Source organism: Bubalus bubalis, chromosome 21, assembly GCF_019923935.1.
Source record: "Bubalus bubalis isolate 160015118507 breed Murrah chromosome 21, NDDB_SH_1, whole genome shotgun sequence".
In the NCBI taxonomy this organism is placed as follows: Eukaryota; Metazoa; Chordata; class Mammalia; order Artiodactyla; family Bovidae; genus Bubalus; species Bubalus bubalis.
The window spans coordinates 11,758,370-11,782,228 of NC_059177.1; the positions used below are offsets into that span (position 1 = coordinate 11,758,370).

The window sequence follows — 23,859 nt, forward strand, 5'->3', positions numbered from 1 at the left end:
GTAGCCCAGTAGGCTCCTCTGTGTGATAAGATTCCCCAGGCAAGAATACTGCAGGGCATTGCTGTTTCCTTCTCCAGGGAATCTTCCCGACCCAGGGATCGAATCCGTGTCTCCCTCATTGCAGGCAGATTCTCTACCTCTGAACCATTCAATTCAGTTCAGTTCAGTCACTCAGTCATGTCCGACTCTTTGCGACCCCATGAATCGCAGCACGCCAGGCCTCCCTGTCCATCACCAACTCCCGGAGTTCACTCAAACTCACGTCCATCGAGTCGGTGATACCATCCAGCCATCTCATCCTCTGTCGTCCCCTCTTCCTCCTGCCCCCAATCTCTCCCAGCATCAGAGTCCCTTCCAATGAGTCAATTCTTCGCATCAGGTGGCCAAAGTACTGGAGTTTCAGCTTTAGCATCAGTCCTTCCAAAGAACACCCAGGGCTGATCTCCTTTAGAATGGACTGGTTGGATCTCCTTGCAGTCCAAGGGACTCTCAAGAGTCTTCTCCAACACCACAGTTCAAAAGCATCAATTCTTTGGCACTCAGCTTTCTTCACAGTCCAACTCTCACATCTATATATGACCACTGGAAAAACCATAGCCTTGACTAGACAGGCCTTTGTTGGCAAAGTAATGTCTCTGCTTTTGAATATGCTATCTAGGTTGGTCATAACTTTCCTTCCAAGGAGTAAGCGTCTTTTAATTTCATGGCTGCAGTCACCATCTGCAGTGGTTTTGGAGCCCCCCAAAAATAAAGTCTGACACTGTTTCCACTGTTCCCCCATCTACTTCCCATAAAGTGATGGGACCAGATGCCATTAGGGAAGCCCATTTGTTTATCTAATCAATGGCTAATATAACCTAGAGTTTGGCATTGTATATTTTAACAGGCCATAGTCTAGCCACTAGCCAGATAAGGCTGTTGAGGGCTTGAAATGTGGGTCATTGGAGCTGAGATGTGGGCACGCCCGTAGGCCGAGGTCAGGCTGTGTCTTTATCCTGAGGGCAGTGAGGAGCTTCTGCCAGCTTTTAGGCAGTGGACGCAGAGTCAGTTTTGCCTTCCACAAGGGTCACCCTGGTGGCTGTAGGGTGATACATGCATACAGTAGAACGTTTTCTGGCCCAAAAAGAAATGAAGTACTTATACGCACTACTGTCGCTCAGCAAAGGGCTCCTGTGTCTGCAGTGTAAGAGGCCAAACTCTGACACTGGGTGGAGCAGCACAGTCATGGTTTATCGCTGAGTACCAAGAAAGGGAGTGGGGGACACGTTTCCGATCCATTCCAACTTTGAGTTGGAGGTGTTTTTAAAAGGGAAGAACAAGGAAGCTGAGATTAGTCATTGTCCTGTATCATTTCTGTGATGTTTTAAAAATCATAGTTTCAAGGAGTTATGAGTTTTCCAGTTTCCAGTTCTCAGGGGCCTGTGAGCTCATCTTGCCCTGGAGATGTAACTTGAGTTTGTACATTAGATATCTACAACAGCAATTTTAGTACATAGGTGATGTTTCCATGTTATCAACAGTAGCTGTCTTAGTCATTGGATACCTCTAGTTGATTAGTGTTCAGTGAGCGCAGGATCAAGGTCAGAGGGGACAAGAAAAGGAATAATGGTTTAGATAGAGAGGTTAATCATAAACCAGGTAAGGGAACTCTGTTTTAGGAGGCTCAGCTTCACTACAGTGTGAATGAGTCTTGAAAAAGTATGCAGAGTATAGTAAACCAGTCACAAGAGGCCACAGAGGTTGTATGATTCTGTTTAATTTAAATGTTCTAAATAGGCAAAGTAGATTAGTGGTTGCCAGTGTTTGGGAGAATGGGAAAGAATGAACAATGGGATTTCTTTGGGGGCTTATGAAACTGTCCTAAAATTGGTTGTGGCAATGGTTGAACAATTCTGTGAACACACTCGAAACCATTGATCGAGTACTCTAAATAGATTGTGTGGTATGTGGTATGTGATTGTGTGGTATCAGTGAGGATGTTAAAAAAGAGAGATTAGCAGAAGGCAGAGTAATGAAGGAGCAGAGAGCAGGGTGCTCACCTGACTGCAGTTAGAAGGGTGGGTTGTGCAGCATTTCTGGAGGGGAGTTTGGTAAGATGCTCCAATATTGATGTTTTGACTCTGTCTACCCTTTGACTCAGGAATCCTCCCCTGACTTACCCAAAGGAGGAGATACGAAGATAGGTGTACACAAGGATGTTCACTGCAGCTTTGTTACATTAAAAATATACAATTTGGGGAAAGTACAATTTGAGGGGATTTCCCTGGTGATCTGGTGGCTAAGATTCCATGCTCCCAAGGGAGGGGGCCCAGGTTTGATCCCTAGTTAGGAAACTAGATCCCACATACTGCAACTGGGAGTTCCCACATGCAACTAAAGAACCCCCCCCCCCCGCTGCAACAAAGAATGAGGACCCTGTGTGATATTTTTTTTTTTTTCAATTTTTTTTTTGGCAGGGTGGCGGGGGCATGAAGCTTACGGGATCTCAGTTCCCTAACCAAAGACTGAACCCATGTCCCGATCAGTGGAAGAGTAGAATTCTAACCACTGGACTGCCAGGAAAGTCCCAATCTTCTTTTTAAAACAAACTTTAAGGCATTATTAAGAGATGCTACTGTTCAGATTATATAGTTAATACAATTTATTAAAGCTCTATATTTGTGGACATGAAAAGCTGTCCATGACATAATGTTTAGAGAAGTAGGCAGTTTAACAGGGACTTCAGCAGTTATGTAAAATTCAGGCATTTCTTTATACATAGAGGGAAGTTCATCAAAAGGCTATGTATCTTTCAGGGCCCCTGATTTATGGAGTGTTATTAGTTTTCTGGGGCTGCTGAAAAAAGTACCACCAAGTGGGTGGTTTAAAAATGGAGATTTACTTTTTCACAGTTCTAGAGGCTACAATCCAAAAATTAAGATTATGGTGGGGTACTTTGGTCACCTGATGTGAAGAACTGACTCATTGGAAAAGACCCTGATTCTGGGAATGATTGAAGGTAGGAGGAGAAGGGGACAACAGAGGATGAGATGGTTGGATGGCATCACCGACTCAGTGGACATGAGTTTGCGTAAGCTCCAGGAGTTGGTTTTGGACAGGGAAGCCTGGCATATTACAGTCCATGGGGTTGCAAAGAGTCGGACACGACTGAGCGGCTGAACTGAACTGAGTGTTCTCTTTGGAGAATCTAGGAAAGAATCTTTCTGTGCCTCTTCTAGCTTTGGGTAGTTGCCAGCAGTCCTTGAGTGTGTATCTGTGTGTGTGTCTAAATTTCTCTTTTCGTATGGGGATACCAGTCACTGGATTAGGGCCCACCCAGTACAAAGTCGTTTACATTTGATTACATCTGCAAAGACCTTATATCCAAATAAGGTCACATTCACAGGTACTGGGAATTAGAACCTGAACGCACATTTGGGGAATACACAATTCTGCTCACTATGTATCTGTACTGTGCTTAGTCGCTCAGTCATGTCCGAGTCTTTGCCACCCCATGGACTGTAGCCTGCCTGGCTTCTCTGTCCTTGGGGATTCTCCAGGCAAGAATACTGGAGTGGGTTGCCATGCCCTCCTCCAGGGGGCCTTTCCAACCCAGGGATCGAACTCAAGTCTCCCTCATTGAAGGCAGATTCTTTACCAGCTGAGCCACCAGGGAAGCCCAAGAATACTGAAGTGGGTAGCCTATCCCTTCTCCAGAGGATCTTCCCCACCCAGTAATTGAACCAGAGTCTCCTGTATTCATTGCAGGCGGATTCTTTACCATCTGAGCCACCATGGAAGCCCCTCTGCTCACTATATGACGTTTGTTAATTTCTTTTCACTCTTTAAAAAATGTTTTTAATTATTTTTGGTTGTGTTGGGTCTTCGTTGCTACTCGGGCTTTCTCTAGTTGTAGCAGCCTGGAGCTACTCTAGTCGCGGTGAGCGAGCTTCTCATGGCGGAGTTTTCTCTTGCCCCGGAGCACAGGTTCTAGAGTGGGCGGGCTTTAGTAGCTGCAATACGTGGTCTCATGGGCTCCAGAATGCTGGCTCAGTAGTTGCGGTGCACGGGCTTAGTTGCTCTTTTCACTCCTTAATGAAAACATTCAAGAATATGTTTTGAGTATGTGTATCCCCAAAGTTCTGAAAAGGATGTTCTAAACATTATGTTGTATTTTGACTTCCTCTTTGACTCAGTAATTATATAAGAGCATAAGTTAAAAGCACTAAGCAGCCTGAGATCCAACTCGTTACTGCTATTTTGTTGCTTGTTTTCTTTTTCTTTATTCTTTTAGTCTAAAAGTTAAAAGCTCAACAGTACAGAGGAAATTCAAAAGCAGAAGTCACTCCCTAACCACCAGTTTCTAAATCCCACTCCAACAGATAATTGTTAATTAATTAGAGGGGCTTCCCTAATGGAAAGTGGCTAAAACTCTGTGCTCCCAATGCAGGGAGCCCAGTTTGATCCCTGGTCAGGGAACTAGATCCCACATGCCACAAGTAAAAGTTTGCATGCTGCATCGAAGACCCAGTGCAGCCGAATCAATATTTAAGTCTGTCTTTGAGAGAAAAGAAACTCATAAAAAAAAAAGAAAACTTGAAGTATATATTTCCAGACCTTCCTTTCATGTATACAAAACTACAGGGTTTAATTATCTGCTTTAAACACTCCTGGAATAGGAGAAATTGAGATTCCAAGGGATAAAAGCAGTAAAACCAGGAAAATGCAAGAGAAGAACACCAATGTTTAGTTTTCCTAAATCAAATTTGCTTCTGAGGTGAGTACAAAGACAGAAAGAGCAGGAGCTTTTCTCCTCAAAGCTCTTTAGAATCTGATGGAACATCAAAGTCCATCAAACTTTTCTCCACATGTAAACATAACATCAGCTTTATTTATTTAAATTTATTTTAATTGGAGGCTAATTACTTTACAATATTGTGGTGGTTTTTGCCATACATTGACATGAATCGGCCCTGGGTGTACATGTGTTCCCCATCCTGAACCCCCCCTCCCACCTCCCTCCCCATCCCATCCCTCAGGATCATCCCAGTGCACCCGCCCTGAGCACCCTGTCTCATGCATGGAACCTGGACTGGCCATCTATTTCACATATGATAATTCATGTTTCAATGCTATTCTCTCAAATCATCCCAACCTTGCCTTCTCCCACAGAGTCCAAAAGTCTGTTATTTACATCTGTGTCTCTTTTGCTGTCTCTCATATAGGATCATAGTTCAGTTCAGTTCAGTTCAGTCGCTCAATCGTGTCTGACTCTTTGAGACCCCATGAATTGCAGCACACCAGGCCTCCCTGTCTATCACCAACTCCTGGAGTTCACTCAGACTCATGTCCATTGAGTCAGTGATGCCATCCAGCCATCTCATCCTCTGTCGTCCCCTTCTCCTCCTGCCCCCAATCCCTCCCAGCATCAGAGTCTTTTCCAATGAGTCAACTCTTCGCATGAGGTGGCCAAAGTACTGGAGTTTCAGCCTTAGCATCATTCCTTCCAATGAACACCCAGGACTGGTCTCCTTTAGGATGGACTGGTTGGATCTCCTTGCAGTCCAAGAGACTCTCAAGAGTCTTCTCCAACACCACAGTTCAAAAGCATCAATTCTTCGGTGCTCAGCTTTCTTCACAGTCCAACTCCCACATCCATACATGACCACTGGAAAAATCAAAGCCTTGACTAGATGGACCTTTGTTGGCAAAGTAATGTCTCTGCTTTTCAATATGCTATCTAGGTTGGTCATAACTTTTCTTCCAAGGAGTAATATATATGTTACCATCTTTCTAAATTCCATATATATGTATTAATATACTGTTTTGGTGTTTTTCTTCTGACTTCACTCTGTATAATAGGCTCCAGTTTCATCCACCTCATTAGAACTGATTAAAATGCATTCTTTTTAATAGCTGAGATCAGCTTTAAAAAAATCTGAATCTCAGCTGTTTGAGTTACTTATTTAACTAGAGGCAGGACCCACCCCTCACCCTCAGACTTGGATAAACAAATCTGTATGACGTTTGCCCTGCTAAGGGCTATAGTTCAAAACATTTCTTTTCACTCATAACAGTGTCCCACTGATCTTACAAAAATTTTGTACTACTTTTGAGATAGAACAGAAAGAAGAATTATTTAATTTCTGACATAGCTCAAGATGAAATCTGTAAGATTTCAGACAGGTATAATAAATTATTGAATGTGAAAGTCACTTAGTCGTGTCCAACTCTTTGCGACCTCATGGACTGTAGCATGCTAGGCTCCTCTGTCCATGGAATTCTCCAGGCCAGAATACTGGAGTGGGTAGCTGTTCCCTTCTCCAGGCTATCTTCCCAACCCGGGGGTCAAACCCAGGTATCCCACATTGCAGGCAGATTCTTTATCATCTGAGCCACCAGGGAAGCCCTAAATTAGTGAATCTGAATTCACTAATTGATTGATTTTTTTTATCTTTTTTTATTTTTTTAATTAAAAAAAATAATTGATTTTTTTTAACTTTTGTTTTTTGGCCACATCATGCGACTTGCAGGATCTTAGTTCCCCAACCCAGGGCCACGGCAGTGAAAAGTGCCAAGTCCTAACCACTGGATCACCAGGGAATTGCCTGAGTTATCTATTCCATTTCCCAATTTCTGATTACTTTTGATTCAGTGATTTTACCTTTGTGTTAAAAGTGGAAGGGATAGGTATATATATACTATATATAAAACTTTATATATATATATATATATATATATATATATATATATATATATATATATACTGCTGCTAAGTCACTTCAGTCGTGTCCGACCCTGTGCGACCCCATAGATGGCAGCCCATCAGGCTCCACCGTCCCTGGGATTCTCCAGGCAAGAACACTGGAGTGGATTGCCATTTCCTTCTCTGATGCATGAAAGTGAAAAGTGAAAGTGAAGTCGCTCAGTCGTGTCTGACTCCTAGTGATCCCATGGACTGCAGCCTACCAGGCTCCTTCGTCCATGGGATTTTTCAGGCAAGAGTACTGAAGTGGAGTGCCATTGCCTTCTCCGATAGCTTTATATATATAAAGCTACAAGTATACTCCTAACTTTTCACTCTTAAAACTACTTATTTAGAAGGATGTATATATGCCTGAATGGTTCAGTAGAATCAGTACTAACGAATACAGCTTTACATAGGTTGGATGAAAACAACTAGTCGGCTATTATTACACAAACAGAATAAAATACATTGGAATTTAAAAACAGTGCATTTTTATCCAGAAAGCATATTTCTTCAGAGTTTTTTCTCAAAGAAAGAGGTTAACTTTGAGAAAAATTCATGTTGTGGCTGTAGACTTTAAAGAATGAAGAGATAGTTCAGGGGTGTTTCACTGGTGAACAGAGTATAGCAACTGAATTTATGTTTGTCTCCCTTTTCCTATTTTACAATGAGTCCTCATTATTATATTTACTAAATGAAATGTTTTTCTTTTTCTGAAAAGCCTACATCTAATGCTTACCCTCAGCTAGATTAGCTTTCACTGACTTGTGTGTCAAGATGTAATATATTCAGTTAACAAACGTCTAGATTGAAAGAAAACTTGATTCAGTCAAAGACCTTGCTCAGTTCAGTCACTCAGTCATGTTCGACTCTTTGTGACCCCATGGACTGCAGCACACCAGGCTTCCCTGTCCATCACCAGCTCCCGGAGCTTGCTCAAACTCATGTCCATTGAGTCGATGATGCAGTCCAGCCATCTCATCCACTGTTGTCCCCTTCTCCTCTTGCCTTCAATCTTTCCCAGCATCAGGGTCTTTTCCAATGAGTTCTTCACATGAGGTGGCTAAAGTATTGGCGTTTCAGCTTCAGCATCAGTCCTTCCAATGAATATTCAGGACTGATCTCCTTTAGGATGGACTGGTTGGATCTCCTTGCTTTCCAAGGGACTCTCAAGAGTCTTCTCCAACACCACAGTTCAAAAACATCAATTCTTTGGTGCTCAGCTTTCTTTATAGTCCAACTCTCACATCCATATATGACTACTGGAAAAACCAGTAGCTTTGACTAGACAGACATTTGTTGGCAAAGTAGTGTCTCTGCTTTTTAATATGCTGTCTAGGTTGGTCATAGAGCTTGCTAAGAGAAGAAAATGTATGCTAATATCTTTGTAGAAAATGTCAGAAAGTAGCTTTGTGGCTTGAAGGTGGGGAAACACTTCTTAAACAAAATCAATACGGAGAAAATGTGACAGATTTTATTACATTAAAATTAAATTTTTCCAGTCCATGAAGGGCAAGATGGACAAAGTTAGCAGATAAACGACATATTGGGAGAAGATATTTGCAATACCTGAGACCAAATGGGAACTTACATCTTGAAATATAAGAAACTCATGCAAATCCTTTAAAAAAGACAAAAATTCCCAATTTGAAAAATGGGCAAAAGGAATAAGCAGGGGATTCACAGAACGGGAAATCCTAAATGGCTGGTGAACGTATATGAAGAGAAACTCAAATTCATCAATAATGAGAGAAATGCAAATTAAAGCAATAATGAAAAACCACTCCTCACCTATTACACTGGCAAAATCAAAAAGGATATACATGCCAGGTACTATATATAGGATGGAGAAGTTCAGGATGGAGAAGTTCAGGTGCCCTTGGGCATTCCAGGTGGGAGTGTAGACCAGTATAGCGATTCTCAGAAGTAATCCAGCACTCTGATCATACGAGTTATACACACATAATATAAACCCTACTCTTGGATATTACCCACCCCCCCGAAAAAAAAAATTCCCTCCCAGAGGTCCATAGATCCATGGATGAGGATGTTTCAACCTGCACTACTTGCATTAGTGGGGAACTGGAGTCCATCCCAGTGTCCCTCAGGGGCAGCTTGAGCAGCACAACCTGGGGTCAGTACACTACTGAACACGATAGAGCTGTTACAAGCAACCAAGTGAATCAGGGGCCCCCACACACTGTGCCCTTCATGGCATCCCTTGGAATCTCAGTTTTGCCATGTGCTTCTTGGCCAAAAGAACAGGTTAATGGTTCTGTTTAGTAAGTATCAATAGTTAGACCCAAACAGCTTCATATATACTTGTGTCCTAACAACTTAAAAGCTCTTTGAAGAAATTAGTGCACATAAGTAGGGAGAGAAAACAATTTCATTTCCTTCTTAAATAAGCATAATTACTCACTAAGGGGATGTGTGTGCCTGTTGGGTGTTGCACAACTCTTCAAAGATTAGAATCAGACTGAAAACTGCTGCCCTTATTTTTTCACTTTAATTTTCCTGCAGTACTTGTTTATCAACATGACTGCTTAATCATCGCGATTTGCTGATCACTATGACACATGGTTGCAAAGATATGATGCTTTATCCTAGAAAAGAATCTAGCAAATTCAGTGTTAGAACCGTTGACTGCCCAGCAGTCAACAGTCAACTGCCTACCAGTGCCCTTAGAGACTGACAAAGGTTGAGATGAGTAGCCCTGTCTTTCCCTCCAAAAGTAAAAATACCCCGCTGCACCCCTGTGGGTTCCCTGCACCTTCCCAGAGCACCCAGGTGCACAGTTTGGGAACCAGAGAATACATATAACTATGAGTAAACTGTAAAAACCGGAGAAGGCAATGGCATCCCACTCCAGTACCCTTGCCTGGAAAATCCCATGGACGGAGGAGCCTGGTAGGCTGCAGTCCATGGGGTCGCGAAGAGTCGGGCTCGACTGAGAGACTTCACTTTCACTTTTCACTTTCATGCATTGAAGAAGGAAATGGCAACCCACTCCAGTGTTCTTGCCTGGAGAATCCCAGGGACGGAGGAGCCTAGCGGGCTGCCGTCTATGGGGTCGCACAGAGTTGGACACGACTGAAGCGACTTAGCAACAGCAGCAGCAACAAACTGTAAAAAACGGTGCTGAATTTTTAAACGTACTTCAAAACTAATGCCTAGGGAATTTCCTGGTGGTCCAGGGATTGGGACTCGCTTTCACTGCCGACAGCGCGGATTCAGTTCCTGGGTCCATTTCCCTGTGCCCCCTAACTCAGCACCATGAGTGGACAGCTGCTCCAGTAACTGAGAGAGACGAACTTGGAGGTCCCAGGCTCCGGGCTCTGAGAGAGACAGGTAGGAACAAGCCGGCCTAAGGATGAATCCTCTGGTCCAGGCGTCCTCCAAGGGCAGGCAGGCCGCGATAAGGCCGGGTCTGCGCAGGGAGCACATTTGGATGGGAAGCGGGGCGAGGTGGGGTTGGTCGGTCGCCCAGGTGCGAAAAGCAGGCTGATGCCGAGCTGCGGCGCGTCCCCACCTCGTTCACCCGCAGGTGGCGCCGGAGCGCAAGGCGGCGGGGGCCCCGGGTCCGGGAGTTCGGCCGGGCGGGGCGAGGGGCGGGCCCGGCGTGTCTGCGCGTTGGAGCGCGGCGACAGTCCGGCCGCGGGAAGGACTGACGGAACCGCGCGCCGCCGGATCCTCCGCGGCCATGGCCGAGCGCGCCGTTCGCCACTGCTGCCTGGGCTGGGACTTCAGCACGCAGCAGGTATCGGCGCGGGCCCCGGGGCGGGCTGGTTGGGGCCGCTTCCACCGCGACGCCGGGCGGGCTGGCGGGGACCCCGGCGCCCGGAACCCTGGGCCGCGCTGCGAGCGCTTCTCTCTCGGGCTTCCCCGGGGACCCGGCACCTCCACCAGGCCTATACCCCGGCTCTCCCAGAAAGGGGGCCCTCCACCCCAGCTCCTTCAAGGGATCCGCGGGCACGCGGCGGGGAAATGCCCGGGGAACCCCAAAGGCTCGCGCGCCGTCTTGAGCACAGGTTCCCAGGGACCCGAAGGAACTCAGCTGCTTTAAACAGAGGGCCAGACCGACGGGGAGACACGCAGGCGGAGCCCGTGACCGGGAACCAGATCCCGCTTGAAGCTTTTTTTTTTTTAAGTGAAATGGGCACGTTGTACACCTGAACTTTGTTCCGCCTGTGACAGCCCTTGGATGGCACCAGCGTGCCCAGGTCAACGTGCCCGACTGTGCTGCTCCCTGAGTCAGGCACGCAGGCAAGCAGAGTCAAGATTTGCTTTCCAGTTTGGGGTATCAAGGGGCCCCTTCTCCTTAACTTAGGACATGGTCGCGGTTAAAGACAAACGCCTCTCCACAGATGGGTCAGGGGAGCAAGGTTGTGGTCTATCCCTGACCAGAAGCTCCTGGGGGGGACCTTGGATAAGTCCAGTTGTCTTTTTAGGCCTCTTTCCCCGTCTGTCCGGTAAAGGAGTTGTACCCTTGAGTTTGGAATCTGCTCTATTGGGACAGGTATCTCTGGTCCTTGATCATGGCCTTTGGGAACAAACCGGGGACCTTGCCTGGTCTCTTAGATCCCTGCAGGCCTGGACACCCCAGAGACATCTCCAAACCCTGCCTCCCATTCCTTCTCCTCTAGGGCTTTCTCAGACCTTCTTGCCTGGCACAAGAACCAGCTCATCTATGAACATCTACTTGAGGATTTTGGCTTTGGCTGTTTGGGAGGGCAGAAATTCCCTGAGTGTTTTGGGGTGTTTCAGTGTAGCCTCCACTTCTTCATTTTACTAATTCTTTGGATATGTCATTAGATGAGGCCTCTTACCCAGATAAATGCCATGATGCACCTCAGGCTCAAGGAGGTCTCCAGGCTGAACCACTTCTAGAGGGCTGGGCTTCACCTGGTAATGTTCATGTCCCTGGACCAGTACAGAAGCTGAGAAAAAGTCTATGCATTATTTTTAATATTTTACCTTCCAGGTAAAAGTTGTTGCTGTTGATGCAGAGCTGAGTGTCTTCTATGAAGACAGTGTGCATTTTGACAGAGACCTTGTAGAATTTGGGTATGTACCTAGGGTGCCTGTGTGGGTGGGGGGGGTGGTTTTGGGGTCCACCCTAAACCCTTTATTTTGGCCCCACTGCATGCCACTTGTGGGATGGTTGTTCCTTGACCAGGGATCGAACCTGTGCTCCTCGCAGTGCAAGCATGGATTCTAACCACTGGACTGCCAAGGAATTCCAACTTTTTATATTTATAAACCACACTATTCTGGTTTCCTCAAATTGCAAGAAGGGCGATCTTGACACATCACTCAACATCTTTATTTTGTGCCTGGAACACACTCTCCTGCATTCTTTCTGAATTCTGCACGTGGCTTTGTATATGTAGTAGGTATCAGTTGAGACTCACTTCGTATCAAGCACTGTGCTGCATGCTGGGATTTGATGGTGAAGCAAAGAGTCATGGTTGTTGCTCTCCCAGTTCTTCACATTTAGTGGGGAAGATTGATATCAGACAAAGACAGATTGATTAAAAAAAAAAAAAGAATGTTTTTTTTATAAACTCAGAGAAGGCCATTGACGGAAAGGAACTCACTTCTTTAAGTACTTATTGTAAAGAAGTGTGATCTAGATTTGGAAGAGTAGGTTAGAGAATGTTTCTAAGGAGGTAGTGCTTAAGCCAGGATCTGGATGGGTGGGGTTAGCCAGGTGATAGATGGTAGAGAGCTTTCCAGGCAGAAAGAATAGCATGTGCAAAGGCCCTGTGGCAAGGAGCACTGCTCTCATGGAACTGAAGAAGGCTGAGTGACTAGGGAGCAGAGAGGCTGGGTTGGGCTATATATGCCATGGAATGGAGTTTGTCTTTATCTTAAAAGTTATGGTCACCCACCGTAGGGCTGTAGGGATTGGGGGAGGGGACAGTGTGAGATGGTTGTTTTTGGTTTTTAAAAAGATCTCTCTGGGTGCAGTGGGAAAGCAGATAGGATGTGGCCAAAGTACATGTTGGGAAACCACTGAGGAGGTTTTCCAAAGATCATCCGGCTAAGAAATGATATTGATTGCAAGAGAGAGAGCTGGGTGGTAAAATTGACAAGTCTTGGTACAGAATTTATTATGAGATATGAGGGTGAGGCTTCTGGCTGGCCTTGATGGTGGATAGTAGACTGTGAAAGAGAATTGGTTTCTGGGGAAAAGATCATGATTTTAGATTTTTGTATTAGTTTGGTAGGACTTCCAGAACAAAATCCCACAGACTGGGTGGCTTGAACAACAGACTTTTTAAAAAATTAATTAATATTTTGGCTGTGTTGAGTCTCTGTGGCTGCGAGAAGGCTTTCTCTGGTTGTGGGGAGTGGGGGTTGCTCTCTAGTTTCAGTGTGTGGGCTTCTCACTGGGGTGACTTCTCCTGTGGAGCACAGGCCCTAGAGGCCAGGCTCAGTAGTTGGGATACATGGGCTTAGTTGCCCCGAGGTGTGTGGAATCTTCCTGGACCAAGGGTTGAAACTGTGTCCCCTGCATTGCCACTGGATTCTTAATGACTGGACCACCAGGGCCATCCAAACAATAGACGTTTATGTGCTTACTCTTCTGGAGTCTGGAAGTCCAAGTTCAAAGTGCTGACAGGGTTGGTTTCCTCTGAGATCTTTCTCGTTGCTTTCCAGACAGCTGCCTTCTTTGCTGCCTCTCACGTGGTCATCCTTCTATGTGAGTGCACCCCTGGCACCTCCTGGTTATTTATACCCTTATCTTTTATAAGGGCATCAACCATCCTGGATTAGGGCCCACCCTGATGACTTCATCGTAACTTAATTCCCTCTTTAAAGATACTATCTCCAAACACAGTCACAGTGTAAGGTACTGGGGCTTAGGACACGGTGAACTTCGAAGGACACAATTCGGTTCATAACCGTTGTGGATTTGTTGATTTTGAGGTGGCTTGGAGTGGTCCTGGTGGACGTGCCCCTCCGTGTCTATTTTAGATCGCGCTTCCTCCTTGAAGCCTTCCCTTTTGGCCTGTCTGTCTCACTGTCCATCACCTCGTGTTGCCATCTGTTTCTCCCCCAGCTGATATGTCTCCTTGGAGCTGAGGTTGGAGGCTATCTTGCTTTCATATTTTATATTACTACAGGCCACCCCTCTTAGAGTTTTGGTAGTTTGTATCTTTCAAGGAATTGATCTATTTCATCTAGCCTATCAGATTTGTGGCCATAGAATTGTTCATAATATTCCTTTATTGTCTTCTGATGTCTGTGAGAACAGTAGTGAAGACCCTTCTCTCTGATGTTAGTAATTTACGTCTTCTCTCTTTTTTCTTGATTAGCTTGACTAGAGTTTTATCAGTTGACCTTTCCATAGGATCAGCTTTTGGTTTCTTTGATCTTTCTCTTTTCATCTTCATTGACTCATGCTCTGCTGCTGCTAAGTCGCTTCAGTCGTGTCCAACTCTTCGCGACCCCATGGACTGCAGCCCCCAGGCTCCCCCGTCCCTGGGATTCTCCAGGCAAGAGCACTGGAGTGGGGTGCCATCGCCTTCTCCGACTTGTGCTCTAATTTTTATTAAATTTATTATTTCTTCTCTTCTGTTTGGATTATTGTTGCCATATTTGAGTTTTTGTTTTTTATGTCATTGAATATTTCAGTCTCTCTTTCTGTTGCTTCTTGATTTTGAGTCATTGTTTAAAAGGCCTCCTCACTCCAAAATTAGGAAGTGGACTTGAAAGGGCTTCTCATCAACCCCAAACTTTCCCAACCCCATTTATGCCCACTGCTCCAAGTGACAGCCTTGCAGGGTGGACATCTTATATTTAGAAGACTTGTTTTTGCTGGTGGTGCTTTCGGAGAATTGCCACCTCTGAGCCATGCTGGGCAATTTCCATGCCTTCTCTCTCCATCTTGCCCATCATTTTCCCTGTTCAATCTAGAGTTCCCCCACGAGGCTGGGGGTGGGGTGCTTCTCCTTCTGTGGGAGGGATCCAGGATCTGCCGTTGCCGGGCCCCCACCTGAGGCTCTGTCCCACATTATCTCTTCTGCTTGTAGGACTCAGGGTGGAGTTCATGTTCACAAGGATGGCCTGACAGTGACCTCTCCGGTCCTGATGTGGGTCCAGGTAAGACAGGGATTCCTGTCCCTCTCTTGTCCCAGCCCGTCTCATCAGCAGACTTGGAAATTGGCTCAGAAGCCTGAAGGTGGCAGCTCATGAGAGCCCCTGTTGAGACCAGGTCCTCCTGGGCAAATGGAATCTGCACGACCCAGGGCCAGCCTCGGTCTTAGCTGGTGTCAGGACTTCTGAGCTGAAGAGACTCACAGAGGGGCTTCCAGGTGCTGAAACCAGAGGAGCTGCAAAGTCCTGCCATCTTGAAAAAGACACAGAGCAGACCTTTCCCAAACATTCTACGTTTAGGCCCTGTGTCCTCCCTTGTACCCTGAGATCCAAACATGGCCCTTACACTCTTCTCTTAGTGCTCAGTCCCCAGACCCTTCGACTCTAGGGGCAGGGGCCCTCAGCATGGTGACTTGTGACCTGCCCAGTCAGGCTTAGATCCATCCCAAGCCAGGCCTGCCTGCTCAAGACCAGTGAGGAAGGAAGATGCCTGTTGCCAGACCTGGGTTACCTGTGAGGCCACAGGACTAGGGTGTGGACAGCACAGGCAGGTGTGATAGGAGCCAAGGGGTCTCTCATTGACCACAGAGGACCTGAGACTCTGGAACTAGAGGTCAGACAACGGTAGCAACTGAATGTCCTCTGCCCACAGGTTTTTCAGTTCTCAGATGCTTAGCGGTGCTGCATGGCATGGGGGATCTGGTTCCCTGACCGGGATTGAACCAGGGCCCCCTGCACTGGGAGCTCAGAGTCTTAGCCACTGGACCACCAGCAAAGTCTCTGGAGCCTTGTTCTGATGGGACCTTCAACTTTGCTCTTTGCTTCTCCATTGCAGTGAAGTCATATCAGTAATATGGTGGACTGAAAATGCAGATAAAAGAAACAGAAATTTGAGCCACCTGGTTTTGGCTCTTCCTGAATACTTGCGTGCACGCTCAGTCCTGTCCAACTCTTTGCGACCCCGTGGACGGTAGCCCACCAGGCTCCCCTGTCCATGGAATTTCCCAGGCAAGAATACTGGACTGGGTTGCCATTTCCTCCTCCAGGGGATCTTCCCAACTCAAGGGATTGAACCAGCATCTCCTGCATCGACAGGGGGATTCTTTACTGCTGAGCCACCTGAGAAGCCCTTCTGCATGTTTGGAAGTCACCAGTTGGAGAGGCAAAATTTGAGGATTGCTGGTTTCTGATTCCATTTATTTAAAATATTTTTAGCATAGCTCACCTTTTTATTTGGTTGATGCCTATTCATTTAATTGATGTACTCTAGTGCTTCAAAGAGTTGGACACGACTGAGCAACTGAACTGAACTGAACTGAGTGCTTCCAAACCCTGAGTCATCGGTTCCTTCTTTATCTCCACTGACAGGGCAGGCACTTAAAATCCAGGCTTGTGCATTAGCCTGGCTCATTAGTTCAGGACAGTCATGGTGGATTCTGTGTTTCTTCTCAGGCTTTGGATATCATCTTGGAGAAGATGAAGGCTTCGGGCTTTGACTTCTCTCAAGTCCTTGCCTTGTCTGGGGCGGGCCAGGTTGGTTTGCTGCAGCCTCTGTTCGCAACATGAGGGGCGTCTGTCTTGGGTGGTGGTGTGGGTGCTGAGGGGTTGGCTCTCCTCAGAGGACGGTGCACATCCTTGAGAGTCACTGCACATGTTTTGTTGCAGTGAAAATCCCTATAGCTGTTTCCCCTTGGAGGATGAAACACAGGATCTGAGACAGTTCGTACAGTTAAATGTTGTACAGAAGAGAACACTGGGTGAGGAGGAACTGGATCCAGGTCCTCCAAGGGGATGGAGGAAGCATTTGACATGAACTTATGATGACTGTTGGAGGGCACACAATGGCTTTTCTCTTTTCTGGAAGTAAAAATAAAGTCAGAAATCATGCTAACAACGATAGCAGTGTGATACTGACAAAGAACACCGAACGCCTAGTGTAAGCCAGGTGCGGTGCTGAACGTTTTACATGCACTGAGTCTTCATAACAGTCGTACCAGGAGGTATCGTGCAGTGGTCAGCACAGGGGGCTCCGGGTTTGATCCCTAGCTCTGCCATTTGCAAGCAGCGACCGGGGGCACATTGTCCAGCTTTCTGGTGCCTCCATACTCTAATCTGCCGTGAGGTCAACGTGAATGTTAAATAGATAGGATAGTGCAAAAAAAAACCCCAAGTTTTAGCTACTGTTTTTATTATCATTGCCATTTACATGGGGAAACGGAGGCACCAGGAGGTGGTGTCACTTGTCCAGGGTCACTTAGCTGCTAGGAGGGGAGTGAGGATTCCAGTCCAGTGTTATCCTCGGAGTCACTCTGCCCCATGCTGGTTTAGCGTGTCTTCATGTCCGCATTGGAGAATGCTCACCAACTCTTCTGAAGGTGCCTCTTCTTCCCCTGACCTAACAGAAGCGTATTGATTGTGTCCTTGTTCCACTCAACAGAGTCCCTGGTGGTCTCGGCTGCCTCCCTCACCTGGACCCCCTCTCCCTCCCACACGCCCCCTCTGCCCCCTTGGCCAGGTGTCCCAGGAGTGCCTCAAGCTTGCCATTTCTCTGACTGAGCACTCTGTCTTACCCCAGGTGCCCTCCTTTGGTGCCCTTTCTCAGGGAGTTGTCCCTCCCTACCTGGGACCACAAGCCAAGTGTCAGCCTCAATTCCCCCATCCTCTTGCCCCCATATTCCAGGGGGTCCCCTAATACTGCTCATTTCTCCCTGACTCTTGAGTCTACCACCTCTTCTCCAGCGCCACCTCTGTGGCCCCAGGCCTGGTACCCACTGTGTTTCTCTGGGCCTCTGTTCCACCTCCCTGCCTCCAGCCTACCTTCTCCAGGACTCTCACAAGCCCTTTCATCCATTCAACTCTGGCCGTCCAGAGTTCTTACCAGCCCAAGATAAAACCCAACCTCCCGAGCATGGATGTCAAGGGGTAGGCTGCCACCTCCCCATCCAGTCCCTTCATCCCCCACCCCAACCTCAGGTTCCTTCCCTGCACGTGCCAGCCGCTCTCAACCGCAGTTACTTTCTTCATGGCGCACCCCTGCACCCAACCCTGGGACCCTTTCCTAGTTACCGCATCCACTCCTACGCACGCATACCCCCAGCTGGCTAGACTCCTCCCCGGCGTTTCCACAGCCCTGCTGCTGCACTTCATAGGGTTTTTTTGGCTGCGTCCGCGTTGTAGCACGTGGGATCTTTTGTTGCAGCGCAAACTCTCTAGGTGTGGCCCGTGGGCTTAGTTGCTCCGTGGTATGTGGGATCTCAGTTCCCTGAGCAGGGATCGAACCCATGTCCCCTGCATTGCACGGTGGATTCTTAACCACTGGACCACCAGGGAAATCCCTTAATAGAGTTTTGTAATTGTCCACTTGTGTCTTTTCCCCTGACTAAACTCCAGCATCCTTTAGAATAGGGATGGTACTACCCAAGTCATCTGCCCCATCCTGGCGTGATCTAGGTGATCAGTCAGTGTTTGTTGACTGGATAGTGGTAAATGAATAAACGAGTGAGTGTCAGATAATATTCTAAGCAATATATTTAAATACAGTTTTACAAAGGCTCCAAAATCTAGACCAATAATTGTTTGTTCCTCCATGTTTTGAGGTGGACAGGGCAGAGTTCCTCTTCATATTATAGAAATGAAAACCAAGTCTCATAAAGGTGATGAGCTCTGTGACTTAGAAGTACTGAGACAGGCTCAGAGTCCAGTTCTTTGGCGTGTAGTCTGGGGCCCTTCTGGTCTCCAGGAGGCTGATACGGGCTTGGGTTTTCCCTTGGCAGCAACATGGAAGCGTGTACTGGAAGACTGGGGCCAGCCAGGTGCTGACAAGCCTGTCACCGGACCTTCCGTTGCGTGAGCAGCTGCAGGTGACTGTGGCCGGGTTGTGGGAGGCTGAGAAACTTCTACGGGAGGTGGTAGGGAAGAAGGGCTCCGAGCCCTGTAGGTCCTGAAGCCTAGGGCTTTTGGACATCGTCAGGGGTGTGGGAAAGTGGCTGAGCAGCAGTCCTGTGAGCGTGGTCTGCCATGCACATCCCTGTGGTCGGGACAAAGGCTTGGGTGCTCACAGCCCTCATCACGTGGGTCCCTTGCAATCCAGCACGACTCTGGCAAGCTCCCTGCTCAAACTAGGGGACCTAGTGCCTCCCAGCAGTGCTTGTAAGGCAGGCTCTGGCTTTTCTCCCAAGCTCCACATGCCTGGGCCAGCCTGCCCTTGGCTACAGCTCTGGCCCTCCGCCACTCCCTTCCTGTCTCTCCTGTTGCCTGTGGTGCTCAGGTACGCTTGCCAGAACCTTCTACCTAGAGTTTTCTGGGGAAAGACCCCGTCACCCAGGCCATACCAAGGTTTGGACATGAATGGCTTACCCATGGGTCTTCCAAGGTCACGTTCAGGGAAGAGACGTCCACTTCATCCCTGCTGTGCTGGGCAGTGTGGCCGCAGATGCCAGGTGGCCCCCAGGGTCAGCAGGCGGAGCTCACGCCTGCGCTCCTTCTTTCCAGGCCTGTTTCTCCATCAGCGACTGCCCGGTGTGGATGGACTCCAGCACCGCAGCCCAGTGCCGCCAGCTGGAGGCCGCCGTGGGCGGGGCCCAGTCTCTCAGCCGCCTCACCGGCTCCCGTGCTTACGAGGTGGGAGCGCCCTCCGTGATCTGGGGACAGGGGCTCGTCTAGGAGGAAGACCTGATTGGCAGCCCTGGTCCCTTCTCCCTGGGGGTCTGGGAGGACATGCTGGTGACCTGCCCCTGTGGGAATCCTGGGAGGCCGTGTGGCTGCTGCCCCGTGGAGCCAGGCCCGGGCACTCTGACCCGTGGGTCTGAGCTAGGCCCTCTGCACTGCCCGTCCAGTGAGGGCAGGCCTGCTGCTGCTGCTCCCAGGTCAGAGCTGTGCTGTGTCTGTGGCTGATAGTGGCACCTTGATCTCAGCCTCTCTAACTTGGAGACACAAAGAGCACTTACATTTTGGGTAGTTTTGAAGCTGAAAGGAGTCAGCACTTACAGGCACTTGGTGCAGCTCCTGGGAAAGTAAAAAAAAAAAAAAATTGAGTACCTCTTTCCCGTTGGCTTCAGCCACAGTCCCACCGCCTCCCACGGGGTGGCTGCTCTTGGCTCAGCTGGGCTCATGTCACCCTTCCTGGAGTAGAGGTTCGGGGGATAAAACCGACCCTATTTGGGCCACCTGAGGTAGGAAGGATGTGGGTTAGGAAAATACGTGAGTCCCCTGCATGGGTGCCTTTGGTCAGAGCAGACATCCTGCCGCATGAGAAGCGAGATTGTTACCAAGGGTGTTCAACAGACATCAAACATTTCCAGATTTCAGAAACCTTCTTAAGCTCTTATTCAGAGCCTGCTATGCTAACTCTGTCAGGACTTTATGGAGTTGATCATTCTCCATAGGATATGGGTTTTTAAGCACTTGCACTCTTTTTCCAGCGATTTACAGGAAACCAGATTGCAAAGATTTACCAGCAGAACCCCGAGGCCTACTCACACACAGAGGTTGGTTAAACATTTCTCTTTAATTACAAATCAGGGTCGAATTCTTTCTATAATTTTGCATAAATATACATCTCATGTACATGGGCTAAAAACATCGATGAGCAGACATTAAGAATGATATGTACTCAATTTGCTTTTATTCTCATTGTCAGGCTTTTTCCAAGAGGGAAAGAGGGAAGAGGGAAAGAACGGAATTGTAGGAAAGAAAAGTCAGGGACTCTCCTGACTAGAAGGGTAGAAGTCAGGGTCAGAGTGGGAGCAGGGGGCCTGGTGTCTTCTGGGGACCACCTGAGTAGATCTGGGTGCCCTTCATCTCTGTCTCCTCAATTTCCTGGGCTTCCCTGGCGGGTCAGGTGGTAAAGAATCTGCCTGCAATGCAGGAGACCTGGCTTCACTCCCTGAATCAGGAAGATCCCCTGGAGAAGGAAATGACAACCCACTCCAGTATTCTTGCCTGGAGAATCCCAGGGACAGAGGAGTCTGGTGGGCTATAGTCCATGGGGTTGCATAGGGTTAGACCTGACTGAGTGACTAACACTTTTACTTTTGGGCTCAGTATCCTATCGTTGATGCAGGATGCCTAACAGGCGCTTGATAGGTGTGGAGTCTCTGTTTTATTATGAAATTTGTAAACCTGGACCAGTGTATCTCTAGCTGTGGCCCTTCAACCAGAACCTGTATCCCAGGAACCCAGGTTCCATTCCTTGAGCCATAGTTGCTGAAAGCCGGAACTTAATGCCACCTGAGAGGCAGCTCAACGGCCTGGCTAGTGATACTCATCTCTAAGTAATTAGAAAATGATCAGCTTGTGTTAAACCATGCTGCTTTTTTAATCTTAACATGCAGTTTACTATTTAGTGAGTCAAGGTTCCAGATTATTCTGCAGTGTTAGCCATTAATGAAGGTTTTGAGTGGAGGGGATGATAAAACTTCTCCAGAGTCTGTGTGTAGAACAGAGGTGGCCCGATTGTGAACAGGAGGTGATGGCATTCTCTCCCCTGGTCCAAGTGCCTGTGATTCCCATGTGGAAGCACAGACCCCCAGGGTGACATTTGAAATCAATTATCAGTTCCTCCCATTCATGTTTGGGGTCTCTGGCTTCCAAAGGGGACGGCTTTCACTTCTACTCATTCTGAACCCCTGAAACTGTCTTGGTTGGTTCTGAATTCTGTGGCCATACATCTACTTCCTCTGTGAATGGAAGCCATAGAAATGGAGGAAGGAAATCAGGGCACCACACTCCCCGGCACATGGATTCCGGTGAAAACTGCCTTCCCTCAGGGTGGCGTCTTCATACGGTTTTGTTATTGTTGTTTGGCTGCACTGCGAGGCTTGTGGGACCCTTAGTTCCCTGACCAGGGATTGAACCCAGGCCCCCAGCAGGGAAAGCCCAGAATCCTTACCACTAGACCACCAGGGAACGCCTTTTTCCCCTTGTCATTGTTGAACCTGGCCGATTTATGACTTGTCAGAAACTGCAGAGTGAGGAGTCACCGCTTGGTGTCCCCGCCACTCCAAATGCCCTGCGAGACCGAGGCATCCTCCGGCCTCTCACTGCTGGGGCATCTTGCTCAGAGTTTCTACTTCCCTGCCCAGCTTAAAACTCTTGTCCTGTTGTGTGCGTGTCACAAGTAGTCGGTTGTTCATGAAAGGAGTCATGAATCGCACGGTATCTTTGTCTTTCACAGAGAATTTCCCTGGTCAGCAGTTTCGCTGCTTCTCTCTTCCTTGGGTCTTACTCCCCTGTTGACTACGGTGATGGTGAGTCCTCAGAGCCCAGCGACGGGCCTGTTCAGCAGGCGTGCGGCAGCGTGAACCGTACCCAGTCTTCCATCCCGTCTGTTGCCAAGAAGGGAGGATATTAGTTATCTTTTGCGGGTGACAAATGAGCCCAGTGCTTTGCAGCTGAGGGCCATCAATGCTTATTATCTCACAGAGTTTCTCAAAGTCAGGAATCAGGGAGTGCCTGACTGGATGCTTCTGGCTCTGGGGCTCTGAGGAGGTGGCAGTCAAGCTGGCCTCCAGCATTGAGGTCACCTAAAGGCTTGACTGGGGTTGGAGGATCCTCTTCCAGGCCACACACGTGGCTGTTGGCCGGAGGCCTCAGTTCCTTGTCCTAACCCCCCCAACACCACCATATGGGAGCTAGATTTCATCCCAAGGGAAGGGAGAGAGACAGCAGCCAAGCAGAAGCTGCAGAGTCTTTTACACGCTAATCTTGGGAGTGGCGTACATCACTCCCCCTGTCCCTGGGCACACAGACCTCCAGGTACCAGAAGAAGGGACCACACGTGGTGTGCACACTAGGACTGGGGGATGAACAGGCATCGTCTTATAGCCTGACTCCCTCAGGAGTTATATTTTGAAGTTCTTGTTCACGTTTGGAGAACTCAGGAGAGTGATGAGCTTCTGGAATCAAAACCCTGACAAAAATAAATGCATATGATGCCAATGAGGAAGGAAAGCTGGGAGGAGCTGGCTGAAGGAGCTCTGGGTTGAGGCTAGAGCAGAAGGAGGGACCAAGGAGGGAGGAGGAGGCAGAGCAAGAGCCCAGGCCTGGGAGAGTGACCTCAGGAAACCCTTGGGACACTCCGAGTCTCTGGGAGTTCAGCTGAAGTGTGTGAGTGCTGTCGTGTGCCAGACACTAATTTAGTTTGCAAGGAGAGAGAGTAAAGCCCGAAGGAGTGCTCCCCAAGCTTTGCTCACAATCTGGAGAAGCAAAGCTTCCTCCTGCACAGGAGCCCAGCTCCTTGGAGCTCAGGCTAGCAGAGTGCTGCACGTGGAGCAGCCTGTTCCCACCGGTGTTCTCCACACTCAGCCGGGCTGCTGAGCGCTGCTGGAGAAAGTTCCACTGCTGCTCTGGACATTACTGAGCTTCACCCTCAGCTGGGCCTCCACCCAGTCCCCTCACTGTCGCCTTAGGAGTCACCTACTAATTTACCAGTTGTCTAACCATCTCACGTGGGGACAGGGCTCCAGCAGCACCCAGCCCGCTGGTCTGAGGCAGGGCCCTCCTGGGCCCCAGGAGGAGGGCCATCCACCTGTGCTCTGGATTCTCCCCACTCTCCATCCTCAGGAGAAGTAGATTATTTTAGGGAAGAGTTAGCTGATCACCAGGGCTTCCCTGTTGGCTCAGACGGTACAGAATCTGCCTGCAGTGCAAGAGACCGACCTGGGTTTGATCCCTGGGTCAGGAAGATCCCCTGGAGAACGGTACGGCTCCCACTCCAGTATTCTTGCCTGGAGAACTCTATGGACAGAGGAGCCTGGCAGGCTACAGTCCCTGGGGTCGGAAAGAGTCAGACATGACAGAGTGACTTTCACACACACATAGCTGATCTTAGTGATGAGTATGAGGAAGTTTGGAGGCATCTGAGAGCTTCCCTTGAAAAGCTAGATGTGACTGAGAAACCCACATTGGTGCCAGGGCTGCCTCAGAGCCTTGAACCCCAGGGGACACTCAGAGCCATCCTAGATGATGCTGCTGGGAGCTGCCTCCCCCGGCCAGGTCTTAGAGACCAGAGGCCCACTGCAGAGTGA

The 23,859-nt window shown here is 48.3% G+C and overlaps 1 protein-coding gene across 7 annotated transcripts in view; it reads left to right on the forward strand.

Moving 5' to 3' along the window:
* Window positions 1–10,332: 10,332 nt before the first annotated feature.
* Window positions 10,333–23,859, forward strand: part of XYLB (xylulokinase) — a 42,396-nt gene continuing 28,869 nt past the window's right edge. For 6 of the 7 annotated variants that reach the window (XM_025273010.3, XM_025273013.3, XM_025273012.3 and 3 more), the window contains exons 1-8: window positions 10,333–10,487; window positions 11,712–11,794; window positions 14,770–14,839; window positions 16,286–16,366; window positions 18,607–18,693; window positions 19,325–19,453; window positions 20,254–20,319; window positions 22,008–22,080. In XM_025273010.3, coding sequence (XP_025128795.3) covers window positions 10,431–10,487; window positions 11,712–11,794; window positions 14,770–14,839; window positions 16,286–16,366; window positions 18,607–18,693; window positions 19,325–19,453; window positions 20,254–20,319; window positions 22,008–22,080 — 646 coding nt within the window. In that variant the 5' untranslated portion in view covers window positions 10,333–10,430. The remainder of the gene's footprint in view (window positions 10,488–11,711; window positions 11,795–14,769; window positions 14,840–16,285; window positions 16,367–18,606; window positions 18,694–19,324; window positions 19,454–20,253; window positions 20,320–22,007; window positions 22,081–23,859) is intronic. The other variant, XM_044934160.2, reaches the window with a different exon arrangement.